General features: G+C 37.7%; 1 protein-coding gene across 6 annotated transcripts in view; it reads right to left on the reverse strand.

The window, feature by feature from the left end:
- Positions 1–14,302, reverse strand: part of RGSL1 (regulator of G protein signaling like 1) — a 132,800-nt gene that overhangs the window by 49,829 nt on the left and 68,669 nt on the right. For 5 of the 6 annotated variants that reach the window (XM_058430571.1, XM_058430572.1, XM_058430573.1 and 2 more), the window contains 4 exons: positions 8,813–9,006; positions 6,221–6,338; positions 5,694–5,814; positions 3,870–3,999 (listed from right to left, as the gene is read on the reverse strand). In XM_058430571.1, coding sequence (XP_058286554.1) covers positions 3,870–3,999; positions 5,694–5,814; positions 6,221–6,338; positions 8,813–9,006 — 563 coding nt within the window. The remainder of the gene's footprint in view (positions 1–3,869; positions 4,000–5,693; positions 5,815–6,220; positions 6,339–8,812; positions 9,007–14,302) is intronic. The other variant, XM_058430570.1, reaches the window with a different exon arrangement.

A 14,302-nucleotide genomic window follows, 5' to 3' on the forward strand; every position in this document is an offset into this window, starting at 1 on the left:
CAATTGAAACTTTCATACATCAGTGGTGAATATGCAAAAATGGTACAATCACTTTGGAAAACAGCTTGGCAATTCCTTATAAAGTTAACATGCACTTACCACATAACCCAGAATTTCTACTTTCAGATATTTACCCAAAAGAAATAACATATATCCACACAAATACTTGTACTTGAATATTCATAGCAGGGTAATTCATAATAGCCTCAAAGTAGAATCAACCCAATATGTAACAACTGGTGAATGCATACACAAATTGTGCTATGGTACAATGGAATACCACCCAGCAATAAAAAGGAATGAGTTACTGATATATGGAATAACATAGATGAATCTCAAAAGCATCATGCTATGCAAAAGAAGCTGGTCACAAAAGACTATTGAATGCATGCATTAAGACTACTGCTTGATTCCATTTATATTAAATTCTTTAAAAGACTAAACTGTAGTAATAGAAAGCAGGTCAGTTGTTGCCAGACCAGAGAGTAGTAGTGGAAGGGGGAGGGTGTTGATTAAAAAGACACATAAAGGAATTTCTTGTGATGAAGCAAGTATTCTATATCATGACTGCAGAGATACTTACATTCATCAAATTGCACAATTAAAATTGGTGAATTTTACTGTATAAAATTCTAGCTTAAAAAGTGATTCTAAAAAGTAATTTAAAAATAAACGGGAAGAAAAGAAAACAAAGCAGCAAGAATGCATAACTCTTGAGGATTTTTGTTCAAAAGGGAAACAGACAAATGTGCCAGATAATTTGAGGGGAATGTAGAATCAGGGAGAAATTATTATTAATTTTTGGTTGAGAGGTACTATGCCATATTTGGTGCCGATCAAGTAATCCAGCAGAGAAAATAAAAATGATGCAGGAGAATAAGCAAAAATGGATGAATGCCCTTGAGTAGATGAGGGCCTGGATGCTTCCTTAGGAGAAACGACAGGCAGCCTACTCAGTGACCAGAGCCTGTGAATACAGAGGAGGCTGACCAGGTGACTCAGAGGAGGGAAGCTCCTCTTTTGATTGCTTCTGTTTTCTCAGATAGCAAACACACACACACTCTGGCCTGAGAAAATCAGTAAGATTAATGGAGTGGAAGTTCCAATGCGAATCAAAGTTTGTTTTAGGCAGGAAACTATAGAAAGAGTATGAAAACACATGTACATTTTAAAAGGCAATAGTAAAATAAATGCTTGTGTTCAAGATAGGGGTTGCATCTGTGATGGGTAAAGAGGGAGTTCTATTGAAGAGGGGCACCAAGTGTCATCTGAGTTATGCCATTTTCTATTTCTTGGCTTGGATGATGGGTATTCAGCTGCTCATATAGTCACTTATAAGTATGCTATATTTCAAATAAAATAACTTAGACCAGTGGCAGGCTGAGTGTCACAAGCTCTTCCCTGCATCTAAGGGGAATTGGAAGTCAGGTAGACCTCCTATTGAATTGGATAAGTATAGGTCTTGGGTTCTCACATAATGTTAGGGAAGTGGGAAGTCAAAGAATGACAAAACAGGACTTCCTACCATTCTGGGGCATGAGGGCTTGAGCTGGTTTTATTTAAAAGAAGAAACAAAAGAACTAGAACTTTTTTTTTTTTTTTTTTTTTTGAGATGGAGTCTCGCTCTGTCACCCAGGCTGGAGTGCAGTGGTGCAATCTCGGATCACTGCAACCTCTGCCTCCTGGGTTCAAGTGATTCTCCTGCCTCAGCCTCCCGAGTAGCGGGATTACAGGTGCACACCACCATGCTCAGCTAATTTTTGTATTTTAGTAGAGATGAAGTTTCACCATGTTGGTTAGGCTGGTCTCGAATTCCCGACCTCAAGTGATCCACCCACCTCGGCCTACCAAAGTACTGAGATTACAGGCGTAAGCCACCGTGCCCAGCCTGCTAGAACTATTAGTGAAGCCAAAATATTTGATTGTGAAGCAGTTCATAAAAGATATATACAAACTTTTTTCAAATTAAAATAAATGATATTAAAATACCAATAGAAAAATAGACAAAGGGCATAAACAGTTCAAGAAAGAATACAAATGGCCAGTAAATAAAGATGCTCAACTACTAAAGAAATATAAATAAGAATAGACTATCTGGCACATGATTTTTCATTTACCAGGTTGGCAGCTTTTAAAATGTACAACACACTGTGTTGATGAGAATGTGAGGAACCAGACACTAGTTTAGATGGTTGGCAAGAATTTAAATTAGTGCAATGTTTTTGGAGGGCCAAAATTTAACTGTTTTTAACCATTTACTCATCATTCCCATTTTAAGGAACTTGTTTCATAGAAACACACAATTGCAAAATATGTATGTTTTGTAGCATTGTTTAAGTGAAAGTTGGAACAACCCAAATATCATCAAGAGAGTCATGATTTGTCACTGCCAATCCTTCCAGTCTCATCTCAAGCATTTGCCCCATCTCATTAATCTCTAGTCCAACTGGCCTGATTGCAGTTTCTGAATTGCACAGTCCTCTTTTCTTATTTTATGATTCTGTGCATACCTAGAAATCACTCTCCTCCCATCCCACCTACCTAACTTGGTCATTTCTGAAAACTCAACTTTATGTCATTTTCTAGGAGACATTTTCTCTGGCCCTCCTGCCTTGACTAATAGGTTCTCCCTGCAATTATCTTTGAGATCACTCATCAAAATTGTATAATAATAGCAGTAACACTAGCTAACCCTCTTATAGCATGTACTATTGCCAAGCATAGTTCTAATAACCCTGTGAAATAGAAACAATTCTCATTCCCATTCTACAGATGAGAAAACGGAGATACAAAGTAATTTTCCCAAGGTCCTTCAACTAGAAAGTGACAGATTCAAATCTAAGCACTCCAGCTCCAACATCTGTGGCTTGTATTTTCTGTTTGAAATCTGTAGGTGCCACAGGGCAGATCCTCTGCTGCAGGCTCACTACTGTTCACAACTGTATCTCCATCACCTGGCAAACTGCTTGCCACATAGTAGATTCTCAAAAAGTGTGTTAACATGGACACAGGAAGGGGAACATCACACTCCAGGGACTGTTGTGGGATGGGGGGAGGGGGGAGGGATGGCATTAGGAGATATACCTAATGCTAAATGACGAGTTAATGGGTGCAGCACACCAACATGGCACATGGATGCATATGTAACAAACCTGCACATTGTGCACATGTACCCTAAAACTTAAAGTATAATAATAAAAAAAGAAAAAAAAGTGTGTTAAATGAATGAATGAATGAGTGAAGCTGTTGAATTAATCCATATAATGGACATTTTATGGCAGTCAAAACAAGGCAGATATATGTGTAGTGACATAAAATGATGTCCAAGATACATTGTTGAGCAAAAAAAAAAAAAGCAAGTTACGAATCAAATATGTGGCATCAATTTTGTGGGAAAAGTAAATATTAAGATACATATACAGAAAAATAATTAGGAGGTAGGTTTACAAGCATTAACAATGTTATCTCTTGAGGGACTTTCACTTCTATACTAAATATTGTATATTTCTGTAATTTTTATTACCTCTTTATTAACAGCATGTATTAATTTATAAGCAGAAAAATTTTGAAAATAATTTTTAAAGAGTAAATTCAAAAACATAAAGAAATTATTTTGTAAAATGTGAGATTTTGCAGTGCCTTAGGTTAATTATTCCCTACCCTTGCTGGCTCCTTAAGCAGAGGCCTCTGGGCTTGCATCCTCTCTAGGAAGGCCTGGGCCTGGCTTTGCATTGCACACATGACCTGGGGTTTTTTGCTAGACTCCAGGCTGCCACAGGCATGACACAAAGCAATAAGCTTCTTATGTGGGCTGACCCTGATGGCTAAAATATCAACAGGGAGTGGGGGTAAGTACAGAAATGACTTACTTTCCTTGCTATTTTGCATTTCCTGGTGAAGATAGTCTTCGAATTCCTGGCGCTTACTAGGATTCAACATAAATCTGCGGTACTTGCAAAAACTCCTGATAAAGCTGATCATTCTCAGCCAGCCTTTCTTCTGGGGAAAGAAAGAGGAGTATAACATGTTCATTAGTATGGTTGCTGTTCACCGAGAGTCTACTGTGTGCCAAAACTTGGTATTCATTACATTTAATCCTCACCACACCTCCGTAAAGGAATAGTTTTTAGCTCCAATTTAAAGGTGAGGAAACTCAGGTTAGAGAGCTTGTATAATCTGCCCAAAATTAAGTAGCTGGTTGGTGAAAGATTCCAGACTGGAGCCATTTGCCCATGCTCCTTCTACCATAGGCTTTCAACAGTGAAGATGTGAGATGCCGTGATTGGGAGAGGGAGCATGAGAGCTAAAAACTGGAAGAAAAGAGGACAGAAATGAAGAACCAAAGGCTCGGGCAAATTTGGAAACATTGAGGGAAGAAGGAAATGAGCAAAACCATTTCTAAGCACTTCAGAAAATATAATTATTTGCACCTACTCATACACCTACACACACACTCACACACACACACAAACTTATTTCATAAGTTTCTTCATCTGTTTTTTAATAGGTACCCAGGAACCACTGGAGATTTTATTTGTCCTTCAAGAAATTGATACTTAGAGCCAGAAAGACAGAAAGCAGTGAAGTACAGAAAGCACTGAATTTGGGATCAAAAAGTTTGAGTCTGGAGCTTAGCTTCTCAGAACCTAATTGTGTAATTTGGGTCAAGTTACTTAACCTATGTCTCAACGTCTCCATGTGTAAGATAGAAACAATAGTCTTCAGGGTTGCAGTGAGACTTAGTGGTTATATACATAAACTTCAATGCAATGCTTGGCAAAGAGTAGGCATTCAGTACATGCTGGTTTCCTTTTATCTTATTTTCTAAGAACAACTGGAAGGTCTGAAATTAAACCAAGTGCACTGGTTCTGGGTACAGTATTCTTTGTAATAGTCTATACGACTATTCATGGTGCCCTGACATGGAGTTTATTCATATATGGAGGAAATACAGAGGAGAAAAGGAAGAATAACACATTTTCATCCCTGAGTATTGGATCAATGGACTTAGGCATTATTTTCTGAGATATCTTAGAATGATCTTTGGAGTCAGATCGAGCTGGGCTAAAATTTTTCTGATACTGACCAACTCTAAAACACAGTGAGCAAGTGAATCTCTAAGGGGGCATGTATTTTTTTGTTATTGTTGTTCTCAAACCATATAGAGACTTTCCTGAGTAACATTCCTGTCTCCTCTTTCTTCCTTTTTTCTGTTCTCCCATAGGAGAAAGAATGAGCTAGATAGTTTGAAAGAAGGAAATGGTGTTCTCAGCCCTTTGCATTCTCTCTCTGGTTTGTTTGTCTGCAAGACACTTGTTACAAGCCCACCTTTTGTTATAGAGTAAGAGGCTCACCCTGGTAAGTGGAGGTCTAAGTTGTTCCGTTAGACCAGTGACTGGGTTTGTAAGTTTAATTTGGGTGCAGAGGACCAGCAAAACCACTTTGCTTCATTGCCAATCCATGTCCTCTACACTAACTTTCAACTAGAAGAACTCCATGTGTCCAACCCCTGTACCTATTACTCAGTTGATTCTAATCACAGGTAGAGAAGAGAGGGACTTGCTTAAATTCCTAGTATAGTAATTTATCTGAGTCTCAGATTCCTCCTTTGCAAAATGGGGATTTAAAAACCTACCCCCAAGACGATGGTTTTCTTGTCTCTAATGTCTTGTTTCACTTTCTTCTTCACTAACCTGGGATTCCTGTAGGTAAGTTGACACTATCTTTGAGGGCTTCCTAGACGACATTTGTACTTCACTTTGCACTTCCGCCTCCTGAGGGCGAGGTGGGAACAGGTCTTGATAATCTTTAAACCTGCCAGAAGGACATCAGGAATATCAAACAGGGCAAAAACCTGGCACATAAAAGATAACAGTCCAGGCAAACCTACCTCAGCTTCTGGAGGAAGTCTCAGTGGTAATTGGGGAATAGTAAAATACTAAAAAATTCTCTTTTTACTCTATCAGACCTTTGTTAATGTCAGCCTAACCTTCCTGATCAACACTGTATTGTTTCTTGTTAATGCAAACAAACAGAAATGTGTGTGTGTGTGTGTCAGGTAGATAGGTAGGAAAGTTCAAGATAAGTTTGACTTTTTATTTTGTAGAGAGGCTCTGGCAATGAGCTATGAAAATGGATTATGAAACCCTTGATGTATATGGCTTTTAGAAGCCAAGGAGAAACTCCGGGAAGAATCCTTTCCTTCATTGAGTATACTCACCACTTTTCTTCTATAGATTTCAGAATATGTCCCTGGAGCGTTAACAGTGTGCTTGTGGTGACATGACGCATGGAAGCGATTTCTTTGATAATAGGGGCATCACACTGCAGCATTTCTTCTAGAAAACCCAAGAGAGAAAAGAAGCTGTAATCCTCATCTACCATTTCTGAGATAGCTGGTGTTTGTTTTTTTTTTTATCTTAGAGTCTCACAGCCCCCATTTTCAATCTGGCTAGACTCTGATCCCACCATAGTTTGCTTGAAAATCTCCAAAGCATACTTGAAATGTTATGTACAAATGCATTTGTAAACCAAATACTTTCCTCATTTAGTTTCATTCAAATTTTGAGGACAAGTGCTTAAGGGGAAAGAAATTTTTAAAGGACTTATTTCTGCAGCTGGTTTGAAAAATTTGGATTTAGAGAGAGAGCAGAAGGGTAAGGGATTATAGTTAAATTGCTAGGCAGATGGGGAATCCAAGATTCCAGATAAGTATTGTAAGGGCAGTTTAGTTCTCCAGTTGTTCAGAAACTGCTGTGCTCATTAATGAGACTGGAAAATAATCAGAGACAGGATCTGGACACTCTTCCTCTTCTAGCTCATTCAAAATATTGTACAGATCTCAACATCTTGAGAGTCAACAAATAAATATTGCTTACAAATAAAGATTTGTTAATTGGACCTATTTTTCTATATTTTCTATATTCATAAAAATTTATTTTCTTATCTTGGTTTACTACAAGCAAAAACCAAACACACAAAAATACCATCTGTGACAAAACAGGAGGCTCTATCTTCATTGCTTTGCATTACTTGCAACTTCTGCTTTTGGCTAAGATTTTATTTACCATATTTACCCTCCCACCTTAGGAAACAAAATAAGACACAACTTATGGAACAAAGATTTTCAGGCATACAGTTCTCCTTCCCAGTACAACTCTCTTCACAATTCATGGGTGGTGGATACTCCACCTTTGCAGGCAGCTAACTCTTGGTTTTTGTATCTAACTTCAGGCTAGTTGGTTTAATGGTCAAATGACTTGAATTTGAATTCAAGCTCTACCAAGTGTACAAGCTAGTTAACCTCTCTGTGTTTCCTTTTCTTCATTAGTAAAGTGAAGCTGCCTATCCCTATATTACAGGGATTAAATAAAATTCTATTTTTAGAATTAAATAAAATTAAATGAGAGGATACACGTGAAAGTATCTTAGACTTTGCTCCTTTCACTAGTGATATAGTTTGGCTCTGTGTCCCCACCTAAATCTCACCTTGAATTGTAATAATCCCCACGTGTCAAGGGCAGGACCAGGTGGAGATAACTGAATCACAGTGGTGGTTTACCCCATGCTGTTCTTGTGATAGTGGGTGAGTTCTCATGAGATCTGATGGTTTTACAAGGGCTTCCCCCTTCACTGGGCACTCATTATCTCTCTTGCCACCCTGTAGAGAGGTGCCTTCCACCATGACTGAAAGTTTCCTGAGGCCTCCCCAGCCATGTGGAACTGTGAGTCAATTAAACCTCTTTTATTCATAAATTACCCAGTCTCAGGTATTTCTTCACAGGTATAGCAGTGTGAGGATGGACTAATACAGTAAATTGGTACTGGGAGTTGGGCTGTACCCTGTAAAGCCACAATGGTGGAGCTTCCCAAGGCTGTGGGAGCTCACTTATTGTATCAGTGTGACCTAGATGCGAGACATGAAGTCAAAGGAAATCATTTTGGAACTTTAAGGTTTAACGACTGCCCTACTGGATTCTGGACTTGCATGGGAACTGAGCTCCTTTCTTCGGGCCAATTTCTCCCATTTGGAATGGGTGTATTAACCCAATGCCTGTATCTCCATTGTATCTAGGAAGTAACTAACTTGCTTTTGATTTTACAGGCTCATAGGCAGAAGGGACTTGCCTTATCTCAGATGAGACTTTGGACTTGGACTTAATGCTGGAATGAGTTAAGACCTTGGGGGAATGTTGGAAGGGCATGATTGTGTTTTGAAATGTGAGAACATGAGATTTGGGAGGGGCCGGTGTGGAGTGATATGGTTTGGCTCTGTGTCCCCACCCAAATCTCACCTTGAATTGTAATAATCCCCATGTGTCACGGGCAGGACCAGGTGGAGATAATTGAATCATGGGGGTGGTTTCCCCCATGATGTTCTCATGATAGTGAGTGAGTTCTCATGAGATCTGATGATTTTACAAGGGGCTTCCCCCTTCATTTGGCACTCATTCTCTCTCTTGCTGCTCCATGAAGAGGTGCCTTCTGCTACGATGGTAAGTTTCCTGAGGCCTCCCCAGCCATGTGGAACTGTAAGTCAATCAATCCTCTTTTCTTTATAAATTACCCAGTCTCAGGCATTTCTTCATAACAATGTGAGAACAGACTCATATAACTCGTATTAAGACTTTGGATTTATTCTTACTGTTCTTTGCTTTTGCCTTCCCTCTTAATCTGTCTCAATATTGCCCCATGTGGCTGCTGCTCTGTACCGCTCTCTCTGGGGGCTCACATAAGATAGGCTATTTCCCAGGCTATTCTCCTAAGACACTAAAGAGAGAGAGAGAAAACAGGATCAGAAGAGGATGCATACCAGGAGAGAGTCGGCCTTGGAAGAAAGTCTTGATTACATTTTCTATGAGAGACTTGCAAATCTTTTCATTGGTCTCTATACTGATCTTCTGTACAGCTATGAGAAATTGCAGTGGGCTTTCAGCCTTCCGTTCCTTGAGGAACTCCCTGAAGAACTCCAAGTGCTGTGTATTTAAGAGGACTTCTGTCAAGTTTCTGGAAAACAGGAAAGCATCTTTGGTAGAGAGAAAGGAATGATGATTCTGGATTCTGTTTCAATTAGGAAATGGGGAAGTGCATTGACCAGGCTATAGGGCCTTTAGCCATATGTGAAGAGCATTGCGGATGGATTGGCTAAATCTGTCTATTTCTTTGGTGATTAACTTGAAATTTTATGTACTATTTCTAAGCTTGGTCCAATATCTTCCTTCCCAATGGAAGATGAAGGAAGATATTTTAATGGGGACAATTTTTTCAAGAGAATTCTCTTTTTATATTATGGGTTCAAAACAACTCCTAATTAGCAGTCATTTCTGTGAGGTGGAGCATGATTAGCAGTTTTTGATTAATGTTTCTAAATTTCCTTTGCTGATTTCTTCTTTCACTGCTCCTTGAATAAAGGTGCCCCTAATGTTTCATCCTTAACCCTCTATTCTTTTGCCTTATGGTTTTTCCTAGGTAATCTGTGCCTCCTCTGTGATTTCAATTTTTATTGATATGAGGAAGTGATTTTAAATTTTATTGATATAGCAAAACTTTATCTCCAGTTCCCATGAGCTCCACTTCTACATTTCAACTGCCCACATCAGACCTCATCTTTATGTTATAGTTATTCAAACCTCTCTACACACACCCACATCTTGACCAAATTCTTCTTCCTTGATACACCTATTTCATTAAGTATAATGTTAGCCATAGATTTTTAATAGATGCCGTTTATCAGAACGAGATAGTTCCCGTCTATTCTAATTTTATTGAGAGTTTTAAAAATCACACATATGTGTTGGATTTTGTAAAAGCCTTTTTTTCTACATCAATTGAGATAATCATGTGAATTTCTCCCCCCTTATTTTATTAACATGGTGTATTAACTGGTTTTTGCATTCCTTGTATTCCTAGGATAAATTCCACTTGGTAACCCAGGCTGAAGTGCAGTGACATGAACACAGCTCACTGCAGCCTTGACCTCCTAGGCTCAAGTGATCTCCCCGCTTAGCCCCCAAGTAGCTGTAACTACAGGCATGCACCACCACGCCCTGCTAATAATGTTTGTATTTTTTTTTTTGTAGAGATGGAGTTTCACCATGTTGCCCAGGCTTGTGTTAAACTCCTGAGCTCAGGCAATCTGCCTACCTCGGCTTCCCATAGTGCTGAAATTATAGGCATGAGCCACCATGCCTGGCCACTGATCTTTTTTATATATTGCTGGATTTGATTTGCTAATATTGTATTGAAGGTTTCCATATCTAGAAACTAGAGGGAGTATTGGTCCGTGGTTTTCTTTTCTTATGATGTCTTCGGTCTGGCTTTGGGATCAGGAAAATACTGGCCTCATAGAATAAGTTGGGAAGTGTTCCTTCTTTCTCTGTTTCCTCAAAGAGTTCATGGAATATTGACATTATTTATCCTTTAAATATTTCATAGAATTCTCCAGTGAAGCTGTCTGTGCCTGAGTGTTTCTATGTGAGAAAATTTTAAGTTACCAATTCAATTTTTTTCTTATTATAGATTTATTCACATTTTCTACTTTTCCTTGAAACGTAGCTAGCTTACTTCAATAATTTGGGTATTTCTAGAAATTTATGTATTGCATCTAAGTTGCCTTGTTTGTTTCTTGCATTTCCTTACCATCTTATTAATTTCTGCAGGGCAGTGATTATATGCCCTCTTTAAATCCAATTTTGATTATCTGTGTCATCTTTTTTCCCCTAGTCAATATATCTTACAGTTTAACAATTTTATTAATCTCTACAAAAAACTAACTTATTTTCCTGGATTTTCTGTGTTTTTCTCTTTATTTTATGTATCTACACACTAATAGTTATTATTTATTTTCTTTGAGTTTAGTTTAAATATATAATCTCACTACCTTTGGTATCATTGTTTCTGATGTGAAATAAACTTTAATCTTGCTGTAGTTCCCTTGAATATATGTTCTTTTTCTCCTGCAGCACTCAACGTTTTTCTGTCTTTACATTTCAACAGTTTGATTGTGATGCGTCTATGCATGGATCTCTGTGATTCTTTTGTTAACTTATATCTGTTATTGATTGCCTCTGGTAAATTTTTCATTTCAGTTATGTACTTTTCAACTCCAGATTTTTTCATTATATTTTATAACTTCTATCTCATTATTGATATTCTATATTTGGTTAATCAGTATCATCATACTTTCCTTTAATTCTTTAGACATGATTTTCTTTAGTTTGTTGAACCTATTGCTTGGAAGTCTTTAGTCTAACATCTGAATCACCCTAGAGAGAGTTTCTGTTGACTGCCTTTATTTTCCCTGTGGATGGATCATACTTTTCTGGGATTTTTGTTTGTGTGTGTGTCTTATAATTTTTTGTTTAAAGTTGAATTTGGGATAATATATTATCACAACCCTGGAGTCTGAATTTACACCCCATCCCTCATCCACCAGAGCTTGCTGCTGTTGATGGTTTTGTTTGCTTTTTATATTTTATTTTTTGTTAAATGACTTATTGGGCTAGTTCTGTAGAGTATATCTCCCCTAAAGTGTGTGGCTACTAAAGTGTCTTCTCACTTTTTTCTCTTTTTAATTCTTATTTTTCTTTTTTATACTAGTTTTCAGGGCCTCATGATCACCCAATGATAAATAGATAACTGGGTTCCTCTTTGGTCTCTCTTGGGCATCTGCACAGCATTTGCACAATCCCTTGGGAATATCTTGCTCCCAGATTTCCCTTTTTTACTTTTAAATGTTTTACTGCTTGCCCAACTAGTATCACTGCCTTAAGTGGCTGTGATAGTGGCCTCCCAATTTTTTGGCCACAAGGCTTACTATTGGTTTTGACAGTGCTCCTGGTCATTGGCTTTTTTGTGGAGCTTCAAACCATATCAGTGCCCTCTGCTGGCAGTAAGATGGCTGGTCCTCATGGCTGTTAAGCTTGTTGGTGATGTGAGTGATTACAGATTAAAATGCCACAGATTACACTATTCTTACTGAGGTTTGGTAGTTTTCTTGGATAAGCAATTTTTTATTTGTTAAATGCCTTCAGTTAATTTACAGAGTTCTGAAATTCTTTTTGACAGCTTTTCCCAGTTTTACTTTTATGGAGAGACTACTTAGAAGGTTCTTGCTCTACCATTCCAGAAGTCTGATTTTCTCCCTCCATTGCTTTGTACATCTGTATTTTCCCTTCCACTTCCACTGTTTACCTCAGATCTTTATCATTTGCCTGAACAACTGCAAAGACCTTCCAACTATATTATCTCTGCCTTCAACCTCTGGATGTCTGACTCCTTATACTCTCATTTCTGTCAGACTAATATTTTAAAAATCCATATAGTAGATATTTCTGCCACCTAGTGCTCCAACAAACCCCAAAGAATCCCCTCATTGCCATTTAATCAATGCGAATTCCTTAATAATCTACCCAATACCTTTTTCTAATTATTTGGTCTCAATCTGGCTTTTTATGTTTTATGTCCCTTCACCGCATGCACTCTATACTTCAACATCACTGGACTATTTTTAAGTCTTTGAATATTATGTTTATATTCATGAGTTTATAGCTTTGTGTTGTATCTTCACCTTTGAGTAGGGTTTATCCCTACCTACAACATACTGTAATTTCTTTGTAATTGAATTTGCATATGCTATTCTGAGCATCTTCTGATATTCTAACTTTTCCTGATCCTCACTCAAAATTTCTCTCCTTTCACTCCCATAGTAATTAGCTAATATTTTATCATAACATTTTAAGGTCAGCCTTACATTTTCTTTAGTTACATATTTAGATTAAGGGCAAGGACTATGTCTTAGTTTTTGTATCATTAGCACTCACAGAGTGTCTAGAATACGGTATATAATCAATAGCCATTTACTTATTGAATAAGGGATAGGGAAAAGGTTTAAGAGAATTGCAGCTGTGGCATCCCTGAGCTATTCTGCTTGGTCTTAACTTAAGTCATGAAACTAGACGATATGACCCTGATATGTCTTCTAGGACTTAATGATCTTACAGATATGTGATTTAAGACTTCTGTGGTATTCATGCTTAAGTCAATTGGAAAATAAGTATTTCCATAGGCATAATGGAGACCAGTGACTAGGACAAATTGGAAAAGCAAAAGCAACAAATGATTGAACCTCAGAGAATAATTTCAGTTGCTGAAAGAGAGGAAGATCTATCTAGAGTGGTTAGAAGAGACAAAAGACTTATCACCCTCAATGAATGTCATCAATAAAAAAAATATTCTTGGCTGGGTACAAATGCCTGTAATCTCAGCACTTTGGAAGGCTGAGGTGGGAGAATCACTTGAGCCCAGGAGTTTGAGACCAACCTAGGCAACAGGGCAAGACCCAGTCCCTACAAAAAAAAAAAAAAAAAAAAAAAAGCCAGGCATGGTGGCATGTGCCTGTAGTCCCAGCTACTCAGGAGGCTGAAGCAGGTGGACACTTGAGCCTAGGGAGTTCGAGGCTGCCGTGAGCTGTGATTGAGCCACTGCACTCCAGCTGGGACATAAAACGTGAGACTCTGTCTCAAGAAAAAAAAATTAATTAAAAAAAAGAAAATGTTTTGTGGGAGTTTTTTCTATGCAAAATATTCTGTAGGAGATTTTGACTAGCAAATGTGTATGTTCTACTATATCCTCAACATCTAGAAGAGGACCTTTTATATAGCTAGCCATTATAGATAGATAATAGATAGTAACTGAATAAAAATGAATACATGAGTAAGTGAATGCCATGGCCTACAAGAAAATTATACTCAAGTCAAGAAGTTGGAAAACATACCTAAAAAGTAAAGATCAGTAAAAAGTAGTACATATAAATGCTTGATATTGTACTTTAGATATTTAGGGTTTCAGAAGAGAAGGAAGTTATAGCAAACATAATATTTGGAGAAATTTTTATGTATAGGTGGCACTTATGCTAAGATACATGGAAAGAAGGGTGGGCGGGCACTCCTGAAAGAAAAGGCCACAGGGTATTTGCCTAGCTGTGGGACCTTACCAGAGTTTGATTCTCAGATTGATTATAAGTGGAGAGAGACAAGAAGTAAGGAACCAGTTAGGAGGCTACTACAGCAGTACATAATCCAGAAGACACAAATAGGCAAAGAAACATGTACAAAGATGTTTATTGTGATACCATTTATAGCAATTAAAAAATTAAAGACAATGTAAATGTCTATATAAGTTATACTACACTCATGGAAGGAGGTAGATCTGCACATACTGACATGAGATGTCTATGATAGTTTAAGTTTGAAAAGTTATTGTATAATATATACATATATTGCATAGTGCTAATTTTAGAAAA

This window comes from Hylobates moloch, unplaced genomic scaffold, assembly GCF_009828535.3.
Source record: "Hylobates moloch isolate HMO894 unplaced genomic scaffold, HMol_V3 SCAFFOLD_18, whole genome shotgun sequence".
In the NCBI taxonomy this organism is placed as follows: Eukaryota; Metazoa; Chordata; class Mammalia; order Primates; family Hylobatidae; genus Hylobates; species Hylobates moloch.